The sequence below is a fragment of the Athene cunicularia genome (genome assembly GCF_003259725.1).
Source record: "Athene cunicularia isolate RWA chromosome 13 unlocalized genomic scaffold, athCun1 chr13_part1, whole genome shotgun sequence".
NCBI classification, from domain to species: Eukaryota; Metazoa; Chordata; class Aves; order Strigiformes; family Strigidae; genus Athene; species Athene cunicularia.
Window position 1 is genome coordinate 10,730,710 of NW_020799117.1, and position 19,854 is coordinate 10,750,563.

General features: G+C 42.6%; 1 protein-coding gene across 1 annotated transcript in view; it reads right to left on the bottom strand.

Moving 5' to 3' along the window:
• Window positions 1–180: 180 nt before the first annotated feature.
• NSG2 (neuronal vesicle trafficking associated 2) overlaps window positions 181–19,854 on the bottom strand; it is a 37,768-nt gene continuing 18,094 nt past the window's right edge. Inside the window, exons 3-4 of the mRNA XM_026858249.1 lie at window positions 3,709–3,819; window positions 181–2,163 (exon numbers count right to left, since the gene is read on the bottom strand). Of these exons, the coding sequence (XP_026714050.1) occupies window positions 1,972–2,163; window positions 3,709–3,819 (303 nt within the window). The 3' untranslated portion in view covers window positions 181–1,971. The remainder of the gene's footprint in view (window positions 2,164–3,708; window positions 3,820–19,854) is intronic.

Below are 19,854 nucleotides of genomic sequence, written 5' to 3' on the forward strand. Positions count from 1 at the left end.
GGAGAAAAGCAAGCTCTGAAAATGCCTCCTGAAAGCCAGAGTCGCCTCGGGTCCTGTGCAAAGGTGCAGTCTCTGCTGCAGCCACACTTGGTGGCAACAGGCACATACGTATCGCCACCCACCACCTCCCAGCCCACAGCACAAGTTGCCAGAAAAAAAACTGCTGGAGCCACAGAGACGCTCAGTCACATCTAGCTTTATTTTAATCCCGTCAGAAAAGTTCAAGAATTACACCAAAAAATACTTCAGTCTCTGCTACCTACTGACAAAAAATACACCACAAAATTATAAACTGTTCAGTGGTTTGCTGGAGTTTTGATTGTTGGTGGAGGGATGGTTTGTACATTTTGAGTGAGTAATGAATTTACAGATGGAAGGGGAAGGAAGGATAGGAAATCGGACAATGGCATTTGGCACTACATTTTTAGCTACACTATACAGTTATTTATCATGATGCCTGTTAGGACTGAGGAGTTCTGCCCTCATTTACACCCTCTAGTGTCTATGTATGCGAAATGGAGGACAAAACTGCCCAATGCAGGGGAAGAAGGGGCCAGTTCCTAATTTCCATCCCAGTCTAGCCACAAATCTGAAAAAGCAGCCTTAGTCAAATGTGAACCTTGCCCTCCCTGTGCACTCTGCTCCTGCTGCTCCGTCTCACCCTGTGTCTGCTACCAAGGAGCAGAACTGCTTTTACGGCTTTTGCAGCAATGGTCTGCAGTTCTGAAAAAAAGAGAATCCTTGGTTTCTTTTAAATCACACCAGTCTGCACTAATTCCACATGCCATTTGTGGGGAGAGGATGTTTTACATTGGCCAGTACTGGATTAAGCTTGGGGTCTGGTCTGTGTCTGCAAGCAGAGATTTGATGGGGCCCTTGGACTCTGAGAGCATGCTACGGCCATCCCTCTCTAATTATCTAAAATGACATTAAATACTGAAGTATCTCAAGCTGAAGGAGGGAAGCAGGAACATCCCATTTCATGGGTGAGGGAAAATTAGGGGCTGAAAAGTTAGAGGCTCAATACTGTTACATACTACCACCACTCTAGAGAGGGTCCTCAATTCATAATGGCATTTCTTTGTCTCTTGGTGACCCTCAGGAGAGAGGTCCTGAAGGATGAAGCCTCATGTAAATTGCCTAAGGTCATGCAGGAATTCTGTGCCAGAAGCAGAAATAAAGCCCTGATCTCCTGACTCCTAGTCCTGTGCTCAGAAGTATGTTCATGATTTCACTATAGCAGTTTCTGTTTGCATCCATCCTGTTCCATATCCAAATAGCAACAATGATTTCAGCCTCAGAGCCCAGCCAAGATCACCAGCACAGTGTCAGCTCATTACGAATGCCTAGATCTTTCTGGATTTACTTCGGCCACTGAGCAGGGGTGTGTGTGCAGGTGTGTTTGCACGTGTGTATGTCCAGGGAGGAGGGGATGCTTGTATTTCTCTATTAGCAAATGAACACCGATGCTAAATTCAATTTGACAGCAAAATATCCCCCCCTTTGGCAAGCTAAACAACATCACAATGTCTTTGTAACAGGTTTTTTCTACTCCCTCTCTCAAAAGGATTTCAGCTGTTCCTTCACATGTTAAGCATCTGTCACAGCTTTCCAGCAATGATAAAACTTTGCGGGATTCTCTTTGCTGCTTTATCCTCTCTGGCTGTTTATCTAATTTGCTTTTTTTGTTTTTTAATTTATTTTTCTAACAAATAGTTAAGCAATGATTTAAAAATATTTTTACATTGTAAGGTACAGTCAACATCAAACATGCCTTTGTACAAGAGCTCGACTTGGTTACAAATCAACGAGAACAATGCACGAAAAGAAATATCCATTAAGATGACTCCTCTACTGGGGTTTTATTTATTCCTGTCATGCTGTTAGCACAGCACCCTCAGCTAGAGCAATGCAGTATAGACATGGTGTGGTCCCCCCACCCTCCCATTTGCCCATCACCACTCATTAACTTTAATGACCTTCTGTCTTGGCAGCCTTGGCTTCATGGTTTACCGATCCTGAAGACAGCCAGGGCGATACGGCCCGGGAGCTGGTCTGCTTGGCCATGCTGTAGTGGCTGATGACGGTGTAGAACCTGCCCCGGGAGTTGGAATCCTGTGCGGAGTAGTACGCATCCAGCGAGGCCGGGATGCACCGCTTGTGCTGGAAAGAGGAAGAAAGCAAGAGAAGTAAAGTGTGGTCCCAGCAGTCTCAGGTTCGCATTTTAAAAGTCTTAGGGTTAGCTGTTTGCATGGATGACGTTTGACTCAGACATGCTGCAGTGAGAGCATCTGCTGCACAGCCCCGACTGCCTTCAGCGCCGTGGGAATGCACAAAGTTTAGAGTCGGGCAGCAGTCTTCAAAACCTGTTGCTATTGGCAACCCTGATTGCAGGCTGATTTCATCTGTGGATGGGAAATGGGGACTGTACAATGGAGGCCTGACTGGTTTGGTATGTTACTGGCATGCAGAGACCGAGGGCCCTTGCTGGAGTCCTAGCAGAGCTGGCTGAGCAGCTCTTATCATGTGTTGGGCTTAAAGCTCTGTAGAGCGAAGTCCAGAATTAATCCTCAGACGAGCAGAGGAGAGGCAGAGGCAGAGTAAGCTGCTTACATGATGCTCTGTTACAGTGTGTTATCTCTGACCTGTAGGATGACCACCTTGGTTGGGGGTGGTAGGAAGTGCAGCCCAACTGGCCAGCCCTTGTCAGAGCTTCTTGTCTGTGCAAACACTGCTCATGCATCTCTGCTGCGCTAGTGTGGACACGTGTGTGCTAAGAACTGCACAGATAAAACAATTTGCTTTGCAACAGCTGTAAAAGAGCAATCAAATGGTAACAAATATCAGACTGGTTGGTATTCACTGGACTTTAAGTACCACCAAGGACACAACTATTAAATTACGAGACACCTCAACTCCCAGTTCAATGTGACTAACTGAAATCTGAGTCCAAAACCTTTAATCTTTTCAGAAGTTCAGGTTTGGATCTGATTCTGAAATTCATGACTCCATGACTTCATTTTTATATAACCTAAGAGAATAATTCACAATGATTAATACACCAACATCTTTATTCTATTTTCCAGTCCACAGTCTATCCCCAGTGTGGTCAGGACTCCCATGAGTTTATTCACAGTAAGGAGTCAGTGAACTATTTTGTAAACTTTTTTTTTTTTTTTAAATCTCTACAGATCAGGCAAATAGTTCTCTGTGAATATTCAGGATAAAATCACTGGGTAGCAGAGTTTTTAGCAATTAAGTTACATGGTTCTCTTCTTGATAGAGGCTGCAAAGCACCTAAAAATGAACTACATAGACAAATTTGGATTTCTTTTGCAAAGGACACATGTGCCAGCACTCTTGGAGTTTGCTTTGCATTAAAATGTATGCCAGTAAACCTCAGTCATTTGAACGTGTGGGAAGCAAACACAAGATTCCAGCTGCAATAAATCCATTCACAAATATAAGGGATTGTTCCTGAACATCTGTCTGGAGTGTTCACCAAATGCTAATCCCAACAATTACAGTGTAACAGTAGCTGATGGAGGCAGATGCAAGTTCATATTTCCCATAACACTTTTCCCATTTCAACACATTCTTGCCAAATGTTCTGTTTGGCCTGGTCAAAAAAGCAGACTAGACTGCAACCATGTAGTCAATTAGAGTCTATCATTATCTCAGGCAATTCATCCGTCTGAAGTTTCTTACCTTATAAACAAATCCATCTGGGCAACTGTGGTCGTAAGTAAAGGCTTTGTATACCACAAGAAACACTATGCAGGCAAGGAATGCAAGAGCCAGACTTATGAGAATAGTGACCTACAAAAGAGGGATAATGTTACTCCACATATGTTAAAATGGGATATGAGCAACCTCATAATTAAATGACTTATAGTAGCAGCCATCCTAACAGACTGCAGTCTTCACTTCACTGTGCAGTACTTAACTAAGCATGGTAATTGAATGAATGCTAGATCCAATAGCCCTGAATTCTTAGGAGTGCACATTCCTGCAAAGCTGTACAAGGACAATACCCCAACCACCGAGAGAGCCCAGCATGCAAATCCTGCAGCATGTCCAAGAGCAGATGCTGGTATTGGAGGTAGCAGACACAATACCCTCTTTGGGGCTCAAATATTCCCCCTCTCCTCATTCCCAAGCAGGTTACCTTGCTGTACATTCCGTTTCTTTGCTTTTGCTAGCTCCCTTCTCTCCAGCTCTTCCAGGTCCCTCTTAAATAGTTCATTCAACAAGTTTCCTGGCCCCATTCAGACTGAGTCCCTGAGCCCTGATTTCAGCTGAGCTGTGTCCTCCCTATGGACTGAGCAAGGGTCCCACATGCACTCTGCTTCTCCCCCAAAGCTTTCTTGGTCCCAGCTGGTAATTCTGCAAATGCAGCACAAATGCCTCTGGACTTCTACGGCTTAAATTACAGCAACCCATCCTGTCCACTGTACTGTCTCACGCTGATTTGGACTGGCACAAAAAACCAGCATAATCCCTGGGGCTCCAGTGTTACCTTAAAAACTAAAGTTCCTAACCAGATGAACTCACAGAGATGATGGGGGTGGGAACAGCAGTAAGGGTAATGTTTAAAGCTGTTGCAGGGCCAGCAGCATGGGGAGGGAGCTGCAGCAGCTCCCCGGCTCACTCTGGCCTCACCGGGACTGAGTAACCAGCAGCACCCGTTTTGCAGGATGTTTGCCTGCATGGGGAGGGGTTGCAATGTTCCTGTGCTCAGTGAGCCTGTGAGAGCTCACAAGGAGGAAGTTCCTACAGCAAAAGTTTGAGGTCAAGCATGGGTTTACAGGATCAGCAAGGCTTTTTCCTACTCACAACTTCAGTCTATTTGTTTCAGAATCCCACTGTCTCATCGTGGCATCAGAAGCTGATCCCAGCGCTGCAAATTTTCCCTGGTCACATCAAAAGCCATCCACGGAGAGAACCATGGTGGTAGGATGTGGCAGGGACTGCGTGCCTCACCCCAGGTAATGACCCTGGTCTGCAGGCATGCTGCCACCATACCATGCATGTTCTCATCCTCCAAAACATGCCCCTGTCCCAGTATCAGGGCTGCACCTACCTGTACTAAAGGCAGTCATTATAATTTACTGCCCCAGCAAGGAAAAGCCACAAATTTTTCAGCCCTATCTAGTCATTCAGGGATCATCCACTGTTTTGTTGTTACAGTTATGTCACAATCCCCTTTATTTTCTTGTTTGGGTGTTCAAGGCAGCAGTTGTTCCTTGACTAATGTGTAAGAGACTGGAAATGGTAGAAAGGAGGGAAATGCAGAGATAATTCCTCAGTATAGTGGACGGGCGTGTAAGGAACAGCAGCTAATAAAGAGCAGGCTGGCCACATCTCAAAATTCATCAATACATTATTATTAATATAACAATATTATGTAATACTAGTAATATATCAGTAAAGATATACTAATTGCTTAATATTGCCCAAACTGAATTTTTCTCTAATTCTCTTCTTTGGTCATCATAGCAGCTGTAATTCTGAGAACGTGTATGATAAGCAATCCCTGCACAGGCTCAAAGGGGCCGCTGTAATTGCCTGCAGTGCAGGAAAAGACTTCTCACCCTCACCAATCTTGCAGAAAGGTGCACTGCCTGGTGAGATGTCTTCCTACATTGCACACAGCACATTGGGACTATTACTCAGAGAAGCTAAAGCAGCCCTGGCAATGCCACCTGCAGTGCTGGAAGATCCAGAGACACAATTTTGGTGGTTGTTTTAAGACAAAAAGAAAGAGTGAAGGTAAATCTGCATGCATGGTGTTAAATCTGACCCAACACATCCAGTTCAAAACTCAGGAAAGAGAGAGGTGTGGAGACGATATCTATCAGGAGAGATTCATAAATTCATTGTTAAGTCAGAATATTTTAGAATAAAGTGTAAAAAGGTAAGAAGATTGGGGCTAACAGGCTTTTCCAATGATGAACAGGTCACTGAAGCCCCAACCTGCCTTTTAGAATAACTGCTCATATTAACCTCCTCCTTGGGGCCTAATCTGCTGCAAAATGGGTCAATTAAGCAAAAGGCAGCTGCAGAGGGAGAAGCATTTACTGCTGGATCTCATAAGAGAACACGTGTAAGAGTCCTGGTGTGCTGAAAAGGTAGCTGGTAGAAAAGAAGTACAGGCATATGAATTGCACTAATTCATACAGAAAAATATGGGCTCCATGTCCTCTCCATCAAAGCACACTTGCCTGCAAGTTTGGAAAGAATTATTGAAGACCAGCTTTATGGGTTCCCAACCTGGGGAAGCCATATCCCTTTTCATAGTGCTAGGGGAAGAAGTCTCAGTTGAATTCAAGGGAGATGGAAATGGAATTTGCCGTGATTTCATATTACACCTGAAAAAAATGAAAGTCCCTTTGAAAAAGTAGAGTCAAAAGGAGAGACTTCCTGGACTAAGTATCCCAACACCCTACTTTTTCCAACAGGAGACCTGGAAAGAGAGATCCCTCTCCAAAAAGACCCATCACAACCTAGCCCTGGTGGGCCAATGTGGAAGAGCATTTCCTCCCTGTAGAATACCTGCTCATCACTCTTCCTCATTTAAAAGGGGAGCATGTTAGGCCTGGTACTTTCTCCAATAACAATAGTAATTGCAGTAATACAAAGATGACAATGACACAAGTCCCCTCTGAGGTTAGTCTGTAGGCACTAAAGCAAGATGCACATCTTACTCTACCAAAGCCAGTGCTTAGAGGGCAACCCTGGCTAGAAATTGAAAAAATAAGAAATATTCAGCTCTCCAGTTGAGTTGCTGTGCCCTAAATACAATGTACAATGAAAAAAGGAGCACACCTCAGTGAGGAAGTACCTCTTGTCCCTGAGAAATAAGAAGCTGCTCATCCTCTAGCTTCAGCATCAGGGCCAGTATGAGGTGCACACCAGCAGGACACATACACTCTGTGCTATGATTCCTCCTGCCCTAATGTCTACCTGGTTCCTTTTTTCCCCTCTGCATCACTGTTTCCCCCATCCCAGAGGGATCCATCGCTCCTGACTGCACCAGAGAAGGGGCTGTGAAAGGGGAATATCCCTGAACTGTCAGATGTCTCCCTCACCCTGTGTCTGCCTTCCCCAAGAGCTGCCACCAAAGTTGCTTTGAAGGTTTCTCACTCTGAGACAGTTAAAATGGCCAGTTTTCCTTTAGTCTTCAGAAAAAGAAAGAACCAAGCTGTCTGGAGCGAGAATGAATGTTCCTTCTTTTGTTAAATCCCCTGTACATGCACAGGCTATGGAAATGACCATTAGTAACGCAGTTTGACTGATTCCTTTCCTTTTGTCTATGCACTGAGCCCCTCAAAATAATAAATTCCCCTCTGCTCTGTTGCTCTGCTCTGGCAAAGTGCTGACACCCAATTCATTACCTCCCAGGAGCAGGTCCCTCTGCTGAGCTCTCCCCTCCCTCCAGGGTGTAATTGAGCCCATTCTCACCTCCCTCCTGTCGTTTCATGCACTTGCAAAATTACAGCATGACACAGTATTACACATGATGATACATAGTGTAAAATTGCTCTGGGATGAAATGTCATGGAAGATGTTAAAACCCAGAGGAAAGGGGAGAAAAAGTCACCCTTGGATATTTTGCCACACCAGAGCTAAGATCCACCTCTCTAGCTATTCCAGAGCATACAAAGCTTCATTAACATTCAAACACCAAAGAATCACAGAGCTGCAATACCTAATAAACCTCCACTTTTTTTTATGATTAACATGAACCTTGGCAGTCTCTAAGCAATATAAACATTCACAGAGGGGAAATAAAATTTAGTGAGCAGATAAAACCTAGAAGTGCTACAGGCATGAATCTGTCACGTGTGACTGCTCAAGTAGGTAGGGGGGATTTGCATGCCCTTTCCCCAAAGTCTTATATGATTCCCAAAGGGTCGCTTAAGAGGGGAGTGTCTGCTGGAATGGAGAAGAGAGAATATCGTTACCACACCAAAAAACGCCTCGTCCTCCACAAAACATGGGAAGAGGCCCTTAATATCCATGAAAGATGATGTCAACTTCCCATCGACAACAGCACACTTGGCTTGGTTCCTCCCCACTTTCCCACAGATGAAGTAGATGCTGCACTTTCACAACGTAACAGATGAAAAAAACAGACATATCCTCATCGGGCAAGAGGACATAAGTTGCCACTAGGTTTTGCTCCAGTGAGATGATACCTAATTGCAATGGTGTTCCAGTTAATGGGGCCTTCATGCTGTCCATCCAAGCATCCTTCCTACTCTCTTTGATTTCAACAGCTACCCATGATTTTTTTTTTCATCAAAAATTCTCTTTTTCCCTCTCTAGCTACAATGAAATGCTTTATTTAAAAGCAAACCAGAGAACAATGCCACATCCAAACAGCAGGGCATTCTTTTAATAGCATTTTCCATTGCAAGGTTTCTACATCTTTATTCTTTATTGTTTTCCTTGGCAAAAATTTTCTGGTTTGTGCCCTTGGTTTTCAGAAAGGGTGCACACCCTTCACTCCCCATGGAAGTCAAGAAGAGGGGGGAGCTGCTGGTCTTTCCAAAATTGAGCCTTAGGGGGCTCTGACAGCAATACTGATAACCTGCTGAGCTACAGAGCCTGCAGGTTGGCAGCACCAGGCTGGTACTGGCTGTCACACAAACCAGTGAGGTATTTTGGTGCCTTAAAGTTCTGAGAAACCTGAACTCTTTGGAAATACTTGGGGGGAAAAAGGAAGCAGACAAAGGTGGATTCTGAACAGAGGTTGATGGGAATACTACTGCACAGAGCAGATATTCATAAGGAAGGATTTTCAGGCAGTGTAGGTGGGGGAAGGGCCTGTCAGCAGATGGCAGTTCCCTCAAATTTATGCACTGTTTGAACTGAGTTGACAAGTATTTTTTTTTCCCAGTGGGGTCTGGATGCAGACACCTCTCTATAAGTACTCAGCATCCAACCTGTGCTATTGAGTTGTAGGGCGTGTGGTTTTGTTCCCACTTAAGCCATATATTACTTGCATTAGCAGTTGGAGGCACATAACTTATAATCATGGCCCTGGCATCAGGCCTTGTCATTCCACCTTTATGTTTTGTTCACAGGCTCCGCTGATGGTGTCACACGCTGCAAGGAGTCAGTATAGAAATGGTAAAAAAAAATCGGGCAGGGAGAGGAAATAATATGGGCATTCCAAATGCAAGCCTCCTCACAGTGAAACACAGAAGAAGACATCCTATAAAACTGTGAAGCAAGTGTGAACCTTTCGAAGAAGGGATGTTTCTTTTGAACCCAAACCACAAGTAATCTATGAAATTAATTATAATTAACAAATTTACTCTGTACAATATGCTCAGCAGGATGAGCTCAGTAAGATTCCAAAAAGATGAGACATTCATATGGAAAGCCCCCACATGGCTTGAAGTAGGGCTTAATAAAACCAAAGGCACAGCCTCCTCTTTCCTCACCAAGTTCTCTTATTTGATGGCATGAACCAGTCATTTAGACCCAGATCCACAAAGGCAGTCAGGCACCTAAATCTCCTTCAGTTTTGTACAGGACACTAGAATAAGTAGGCACCTTCTGTAGGCTCAGGTGTCTTCAGAGGGACAAGAAATTGTCCATTTTGGATTTTCACACATTGCTCTGAAACATCTGCCTGTGGGTCACTAAAATGGGTTTCCAAATGAGATGGTCAGCTAGTCTGGTACAGCACTGCAATCTTTGTGCTCCACTACTAAAGCTTAAACCCATCACTGCTCATACTCAGAGAGCAGCTTTATCATCTGCTGTGTAAAATTCATTTGGAAAATTCCTGTGCTGCCCTTTCTTTGGGAGGAAAACAGCTGCATTCAGTCCAGCTTTGGAGGAACTCAGGGAGTACCACCTGCTGTTTGTGGATTGGGCATAAGCCCCAGATGCCCAGACATTTGAAACCACCCTCTATTTGCCACCTAAGTGGAGCAATTCTCAGGATGCAAACAGATGATGTGATCTCTATCAAGCTGTCTGAAGAAAACAGCGCAGAATATCTTTTCCATGCTCATGCAACTCTTGTGAGAGGCTAGCAAGTAGGGGTTTTTATCCGCGTGGGTGGTACTTAGATATCAAGCATGATCTTTTTTCTAAACCTGGCAAATAAATGTTTGACTCTGGATACCTTTCCCACTGCTCAGAGCATGCACAACATATACTTATATACGCTCAAAACAGGAGTACAGCCAAGAAGATGCCACAACCAGGAAAAGCATTGCTGTGTATGTGAAAATCCACCAGATGAGCCATGCCCAGAGAGGAGTTAATGCTCTCAGAGTGTAGAGTTGTGTGTTATTGTGAAGATCAGTTTAATTCCCAGGTAAAGATCATTTACCATGGAAAAATACCCACAAAATTCTGCACAGTCTTCCTAGTCTTAGCAGCTGTAATGTGAATAAGGGACCTCAGAAGCCAGATGCCTTTTGTCCATTGCTGCACTGCAGTCTCACCCTCTTCACATACAAGTTTGTCAGAAAGGATGCCACCACCGATGCCATGTCTGGTTCTGCAAGATACCTTCAGTATTTCTGGGCATTGGGAAATTTTGTGACCTTTAAGAGGCAATTCAGTTGAAGAATTTTCTTGGTTTTAATTTTCTCTTTGTAGAAGAAGAAAGACTGAATAAGGCAAAATTTGTTACAAACAAAATTGGCAGAAATTTTGTCAAGGTTATTTTCACAGAAGCACATAAGAGTTATGCTTGGATAGGCAACAAAGCTCTTTGTATAGTTTATGGCAATGCCATTACACCTGAAAAGCTATCAATCCATTGACAACCTAGTTAACTTGCATTCAAGAAAAAAAAAATTAAAAAAAAAAATCACAGAATCATCAATCTATTTGCCAGGGTCAGTCCCAGAGATCCTGCTGCTCAGTAGAAAGGTTTCAGCTGTTAGGGCATCTCAGTATATGTTCACACATTTGTGATCTCATTATAAGGATTTCTGCTTGACAGTGAAAAGTTCAGGAGGGTAATTTTTCCCCCTTCATCCCATAACTTCTTCCAGCTGATAATCAGATGTAATATTGACAACATAAGATTTCAACACGAAAGCTACAACTAAATGGAAAGACTCAGGAGCACTTCCCAGCTCCCAGACCCAGCTGTCTACCCTGGCTGCCTCTCACCTGTATGCCAGGATGAAAACCAAGTGTGAACCATCTGATTATTTGAATCCAGGCTGCTATTGTAAGAGAACTCAGGCATGTAGGCATGGAGGGAGCCAAAGGCTGACAGGACACTCAGATGGATCAACCAAGGGGATAAGGAGTCTGAAATACACTCCAAGAAGAGCTGTTCCACTGTTTAGACTCAGCCAAAGAAATGGTGTGGTGCATTGCCCAGCACCCCGTTATACAGCCTGATCAGTTCTGCAGGTAAAAATGATTTGGCTGCACTTTTTCAAATATGGTATTTCACTACAAATTGTTAAAAATCTTTTTGTAATAAGCTGTTAATTTTGATGATTTTATGGCAACAGTTTAGACTCTGAAATTTTGAAAGGCTAACTGAAGAAAGTGACACAATTGGGCCTTCAAATTTGCTTGGTACTGACTGTTGAAGAAAATGTAGGATTTGTCCTTTATTATTACAGCACAGCTTTATTCCACATGGTGTCCAGATTCTTAAGTAGCATCTCTTAGGAGATGCTTTGTAAGAGGGAAATGTCCTTAGTCGTGTATATAAATCTTCAGATCTATGGGAAAATACTCCTTATTGCTGCATGGCTTCTCACATGAAGCTTAAGGGGTTGGGTATTTTTGGTTCTTTACTTTAGAATTCATAACGATAAACCAATTTGTTCCCAATTCTCCTAAGAACACTGAACACCATCCATGAGGATGGTATAATCTTGGGGTCCAAAACCATCTCACATCTGCTCCACTATTTCATGGGTTCCTTTCAGCCCACACCACCCAGCAATCAAAATCCAAAAGACTCACAGGGAAAAGAGAGGGTCATTTCTCCAGATACCCTAGAGGCTCAGAGGTATCTACTTGAAGCAGCACTAGCTGTCTCTGAGTCAGTCTGCTATCCCAGCCATGTCCCCACTGGCTCTACCCTTCTCTGCACACCCCACCCCACCATGACTACAGCAGCGAGCCTCTCCAAGTTTGCAAATCTTAAACTGTCTATCTTCCAAGATGACTACCAGCAATTCCTCTGCTCTGCACCTTGTAATACTGTGAATGCAGCATGAGTGTGGAACAAGAACACCGTGTTTCTAAGCAATTTGTCAAATAATTAAATTATGCACACAATAACTAGCTTGCTCAATTATATTAGCCAGTCTCCATCATGTAATATAATTTCTAGTGGCTGTTTAGGCACTAATAGCCTCAGATCTTTTTAACTGTGTCTGGTGCCAGCTGCAGTCTGCATGACATCTTTCTGTGCCAAGTCAAACCCCTTGAATGGAAAATTCATGGATCAGTTTCCAAGCCTCCATTCCTTAGGAAATTCTAAAATGCCATTTTGAATAAGGAAGCTTCCACCATTGAATATTACTGAATTTCATTAGAATAGGCTGCTATATTGAGATGCTATAATATTGTTTCTAGGAACACCAAATAAATACATGGCTTTTTTGGCAGACCATACAGGCATTTAGAGACCTTTTCCCCTCCTCCTACAAGGGTATTGTCTTCCTTCAACTATCACAAGTATTCCTTCCTTATTTCTGTGACTCTGCTACCTTCAAAAGTAAAGAAACAAAACCCCCAAATTAAACAAGAGGGGTGACTCATGAACACTTCTTATAAAGGTGCTTTTCTTCCCAAACCCTGGTCCTAATAACACCTGAGCTACTATTACATGGGCTGAGTAATGCTGGAAGAGGCCTTCTTCCAGATCACTAATTTGAGACATTTTTTTCAATTAGTGGGATTGCAGCAGACAGTTATCATCTCCACAGCTAAGCCTTCATCAGTTACATGCTGCATTGTGCAAAGTCTTGGCTGTGACAATTCCTCCAGTCACTTCACGTGGGACATGACAAAGGATGCCTCAGCTCATCAAGGGTCCTTTTAAAATGCATTAACAGGAATACAAGATAAATCAAGTCATCAATAAAACGTCTCCTTGACTACCCTTTGCCTGTCAAGACTCAAACTCTGAAAAGCCTCATACATGCAAAATCGTCCCCTCTCTCTGCTTCCCTCACATTGGATTTGGTGCAAGGAAAGCATTAGGAGCCCCGAGTAAGAATGGGTCCAGGGATTAGCACACAGCAACAGACTTGGGAAATGCAGGTTGGGTTATCTGCTCTGCTGATGGCTTTCTTTGACACCTGCCACACACTCAGGTCCAGCTCCACAGCTTCCTCCCCACTGGTACTCACAGACATTCTACCAAGATCCGCACAAAGCTGCAAGCATCTAAGTCCCCAAAAGACTGGCTTTTTCTGTACCTGTGTGTACAAACCCACCCAAGCACCAACACCATCCCACAGCCAAGGATCAGGCTGGTTCTAGGGAAAAGCTGAGGTCTGTTTGCTTTATGAAGTTACCTTCTTCCAGAGGCAGGGCAATTTTCAAAGCAAACCTCAGGCTTGAGGCTTTGATATACTGAGATAAGGCACAAAATGGTATTCCTCCAGGCATGTTTTCTTGTGTATTTGCCTCTCCTATTACTTTCTTATATTTTGATTTTACATGTGACACTACCCTTTTCCTCATCAGCCATTAACAGCAGCAGACTGGATTTAAACATGCCCAAAACAATTTAAGCTCTTTATATGCCAGGGCACAAGATATCTTTCCCTTACCACTCCCCAGTCCCATGGACCTCTTAGATAAAATGAAATCAAAGGTCAAGCTTGCACGAATTAAAACACCTTTGTTCAGTGCACTCTTGTGGTTAAAAAAAAAAAAATCAATTGGAAGTTTGTTCCCTTAAGAAGGTCAACATATTCACATGCATTTCAGCATCTATGTCAACCATCATGGGTCAGGAAATAAAGTTAATAATATGGCAGCATTCATGGTCCAGTACACCCATTTCTCTTAAAAAACTTATTATGTGGGTGCTTCATACAAGGACAAAGTGAGGACCTGGCAAGCAAAATGTCCCCTGGGTAACTTAAGAATTAAAAGCCTTTCCATTTTAAATTAGAAATGTGAAGCTTTATTGCAGCAAATCATTTACAAAAGCTACTCTTTTAAAAACAAACTACAAAAATGAACAATCTAGCTGATTATGATGCCTTCAAAGGCATGAGGCCAGTTCCATTAGCTGTGGATCTGACCCAACAGGCTTAATACATCTGCAAGTACTAACAAGAGGGAGCTCAGGTCTGTTTAACATTCAATCAGCAGCCTGTGCTGCTTTATAAATAGAGAGAATGAAACATTACATGGAAAAAAAAAAAGTATGAGTGAAGCATTTCACTTGCCTGATTATTATTTTTTTTTAGCATCCTGTGGTTTGGCTACAAGGCTCCAAATGCACTTCATGACAGTCAATAAACTTTGCCTTGGCTTCAGTCAGCTGAAAACCCCTTCCTCCTCCATCCCATTTGGTCCCTTTTGCTACATTAGCCAAACTAGCATTAAGCATATTTCATTCCACCTCAAACGCTGACAAGAAAATTACCCAATAAATAGGGTTTACTGTGGGGTGGCAGAGGTACAAGAACAAAACATGGCATTGTGTTGTTGAAGACAAAGATGCTGTGTAAGAAATCATTCAGACTAAATGGAAACTGCAATTACATTTTGCAATTAGCAGAATTGTTACCTCCATGCAGTCACTTATGAAAATCTTTTTCATGCATTTTGTTTCAAAGCAAAGGGTCAGTTGAGGTTTCTGCTCTGTAACTCCTTTCTTCCTCCAATATATCATGGTCTGGAGAATTTAGATTCATCAGGTCTACCCCACAAACCCTTAGTCACGTGAATATTCTTTGTGACTTCCATTTTTAGACATTTTCTGCATAGCAATTAACTTAGTTCTTCTCTCCAAAAATCAGTTAAAGGAAAAAAATAACCCTGAACAAATCTCTTCAGTTGATTACTCTGTCAGTGCTTGCAGATGGCAAAAATAAAATATATTTGAGGTGGTTTTTCTGACTTTGCAAAAGACTACATGTATGTGTCTAAAAAAGAATATGAAACAAGAATGCACTTTAAGGAATGATCCATTTCATGTCTTTTTATTTTCCTTTGCTTTGCTAGGTGGTCCCTAACCCAGTTGTATAGAACACTCTAGTTAAATCAAAATACACTTTTCTTGTGTGTGTTTTCAACATGGAAACTCTTCCTGGCTTTACCTTCTTGGGACCTAGCCTGTACCAGAAAGCCAGCTATTAGCTGGGAACTCTTAAAAAAAAACCACAGGCTTTTACCCAGACAGGGGAAAGCTTGCAGGGTTTATAGTACCATACCTGGGGATGTGATCAGAAATATCTGTTGTTGGGCACAGAAACACTAAGACACAAATCCACATTCGGTTCATCCTCACAGCTACGAATTGTCACTGATGGTCACAAATAGCTCCATCAATCTACCTCCATGCAAGCTGTGAGGCCAACTGGGACAGATATGACCTATCCTCTTCTTTTCCCATTACAGCCAGAAGAAGAGAAGGATGATTTCTGAGCTCAGGCAGAAAGATGATGAGTGACATTTCTCACTTCCTTTCATACACACAAGTGAGAGTCTGAATCCATGCAGGTGCTAGTTTGCATCAGATGTAAGAAGACACAAGGCCAGGCAAGGCTGGGCAGTGGAACTGTGAGAAAGGAGAAACTGACCTTCTGCATCGCAGTGGAAAATATTCAACCTCCAACGACAAGACAAAGTGTGGATCCAGAGACGAGTCACTCCATCACTGTCTGGAGGAGACTTAAGTGAAGTGAGAGCTAACACCCCTGCAAAAAGAATATGCCCACTGCATCTGAGCCCACTGGGAAAGGAGATTGCCTGATAATGGTTGAGAACACCCAAAGGGACTGAATAAGCCTCCAAATCAGCCCCTGAAGATGGAAATCAATCCCTTATACTGACACATCTCCAAGCCCCTCTTTGAATGCAAGGCTCAACAGGAAACTATTATACCATCCCCGATGCTGGTGCAGTGCAACAAGATGCTACTGCCACTGCGCCCCTGTGCAAGCCACCTTTCTGATTTTTCTCTACTTTGTCCCTTGTTCTCCTGGATCATACAACCCATTTGAGTGTTGTGCAGCTTAGAAACAACTTCTCAGCCACAGTAGCAATTATCACCAAAGTGAGAAAAATCTCTGTGTATTAGAGCATGTTCCCTCCCTTGAGCACCACTCACATTAGTCAGTGTAATGGGATCTTTCAGCAGACACTCTGCATCTTCCAGATAACCAATGTGATGTGGCAGTCACCATGGTAACGTTGTTATTGTTAGTATTAAAAAGCAGTAAGGAAAATTGTCCTGCTCACACTCAGAGGAGTCCTTTCGCTATGAGTTACTCCTGCCCTGTGGTAACTTAACAATTAAAGGAATATTTAAATTTATTTAGCTATTGAATGGGCACAATGAAAAGCCCCACACCATTTTTCTGGGATTCATTCCTTTGCAGGTTAGATGAAGAATTATCAGAATAAAGTAGCCTACCGGGGAAAGAAGAACATCCTATGGAGAAGTCTGCAGGAACCATGGCATGGAAGGGGAGTTTGGGAAGGGGGAGTGGGGGGAGCAGAAAGTGAGGAATGCCACATTTAGGGCTGGGTGTGTGTGCAGCAGAGCAAGGGAGAGTTGCCACCTACACAGCTGCAATGGTGATATGCCCTTTAAAAACAAGGGCAGGTGAGCAGGTAGATAAATGTATGCATTCAGGGAAATGAAGCGTTTCTCAAAGCTATGCTCACAGTGCAGTCATTTGGCAGTCAAGAGGCCACACAGCAATTCTCTGCACCATACTGTATAAGACACCTTGTGCTCTTGTCTCAGCAGATCTCACCTACAGAAAGTGATCAAGACCTGCTCCCCACCTTCCTCCACAAGCATACCAGCCCCGAACTTTCCTCTGAATTGCAATGCCTGACACATGAGGATGCTTCCACTACAAGATCTATCTGAATACACTGGGGATTCTAGTGGTGCAAGCAGAGGAAGCATCTTCCATTTCAGCAAAGCTGTTACCAGCAGGAAATCAAGCCCTGGACCTGGTCCAGAAAAATCCTTTTTAATTAGGAGCTAAGTGTTTCAGATACTGGTTTGTTTTTGATAATGAACAATAATTGCATCAATGTCTGTTTTGTAGGGTGTGGCTGGAGACAAACGGATTTTGTTCTAAGTCTTTCACATTAAGTCAGAGGAAAAAAAGTGTTTGGGCATTTCAATAACAGAAACATTTGAACGGGTTCCATTATATCTTAAGAACCTGATGAAAAGTGTGGTGAATAATTACATCCACTGGTTACTGGATCTGCATGTATCAGGGCAGTTTCAGGGTGGAAGGAGGAGAGGATTGATCTAATGATAAATATACTGTAATTGGATACTCAACAGGAACAGATTACACAGCCAGTAGATCTGAAAATGGATCTTGCCAGTTTGTAGCAAAAAGAGTGAAGTTCCTAGTCTTCTTCAGTGAAATAATGATCAGTACTTGCAGATGATTTTTCCAGGTAGATAAATTGCTCCTAAGAAAACATCTTAAATATCTCCCCCATACACCCACTCCCAACTTGTTCTGTTAAAGACAAGTACATAGTTTAATTATTCAAACTCTGAACGACCGATAATTTCAACTTTCTTAAGAAAATGATCTTGAGAAGTCAGGTATGGTAGGCAACTATCCCCCAGCTAATACTCATTAAATCACTGTCTCCCTGAAAAGGCAGTCATGAATAGCTCTATGCCATTTAGTGGTAACAGAGGTCAAACTGGTTGCATGTGAACTTACTTGTGTAATAAAGAGAGCAATGTGTGCAAAACCAGTAACCGACAGGCAGTTATGTGTGTCAACCCGACGTTTTACATTGGAAGCCTGTGCTGAAAGACCACTCCAGTACCTTTTCTGGTGCTATATGGACCTAGAAAAATCCAGGCAAACTCAAGGCTAGGACAGGTCTACCTACACTCACTGGGTCTGACTGGATCAAGCACAAAATCCATCAGCAACTATTTTCCAGCTTGCTGATTCTTAATCAGGGTGTTGATGTCTTCTTCAACACAAGCTTCCACTAAATGACAGTCAAGAGAGTGGGTAGAAATTCACTTTACACCTTACAAATGCATCTGGTTGATTTCTGTGTTATCCGGACTGGATGGAAGAAAAAAGAGTCACTGACTGGAAACCCTGTCCTCCAGAATTATCAAGACTCCATTCAATGGATAATCTGCTTGAAAATCAAAAGAGCATTTGATCTCATTTCAGTACTGACAGAAAGAAATAAAGACAGAAACTCAGAGAAATGACAATATATATGAGAGATTGTTCTTAAAAGCTGTACATAGGATATCACTGGCAAAAGAAACAGTAAGCCCTATCTCAAATGAAAAGGGTTAGATCTGTTGTCCCTGAAAAGGAACATAATAGAGAGAGACATCACATTTTCAGACCTTTTCTAATCTACCTCAGTGCCTCAGTGTCATCACTGGATGGCAAAACATAGTAACATGAGCTACCTTCAAATTATGCAAAATGGAACACAAACACTAGACACCATTCCCCTCCAGACTGAGAAACCTTGGTATACATCATTACTGCAAAAAAGATCTTTGCAGTTCAAAAACCTTCTAGAGGGACACACACTCCAAAGGCATAAACAGACTGGAGGAGGCAAGGTCTATAAGTCACTGCCAGTCAGCTTAGAAAAAATGTTGTGATTGCTTCTCTGTGGAGGAGTAAAATGTAAAAGAAATTTCTTTTATGTATGGATGGCTCAACCATAACGCTATTTTAACATCATTTTCTTGTAACCCATCTACACACAACTACTTAAACATTTGTTATAAAGTATGTATGGGGTGACTCATCGAGCTGAATAAGAAGCCTAATTGGTCAAACTTCCAGGACACTGTGTGCTGAGCTATAGAGAATCATAATCTCATCTATTAGGAGATATGACAAGTTGCAGAAGTTATCTAAAATTCCTGGAAGAGGTAGTGTGAAATAAGAACCGTTGCCTAGGGACAGTCTTTTCTTTACGATAATTAAAGAGCTCAGATCTGTGCTATTCTGGATGGATGAAAAATATGCATGCATAAGCTTAAATTCTGGCTTTGGCTTGCTCATGCGAGAAAGCTGTCTAATAATTCATTAGCCTCTTCAATAAAAGATACCCAAAAGGCAGCATAAAGGGCATCTGTGGACTTGACTGCCATGTTCATATGGTACCAAAATTTCCCCCAGAGGTCCTGCTCTTCTGTATAATGCAGCTACATGACTCAGATAAAAACCAAGAACTTCAGATGAGTTTCCTTCCTCCCTGAGAACATTCCCATACAAACTGACCAGAAGGACAGAGGAAAGAAAAGCACTTCATAGACTGAAACAGAAATGTTAAAAACCCCTCCAGAGAGGTTATTAGTGGGTAGGGAGCACAGTCATAAATATGGAGTCCAGCAGCAATTTTCAACATGCACTCATTAATGATACTCACTTTGCCGTATTTCTGTATGAACTGATGATGATTCTACCATTTGGGTGGAAAATAAAATACTATATCACTTTATATTCTCTAGTAGCAGATGGGAGAGGACCTCTTGGCTATTTCTTCAGATCTTCTTAGTGTCCTGTCTCTTTCCCCAACATACAGGCACTATATACTGAGACATATTGCTCCTCATACACAGAGTAGTAAAGCTGTAGTAGCAAAGTGGCTCCCTATGAAATCCCTTAAATTCAA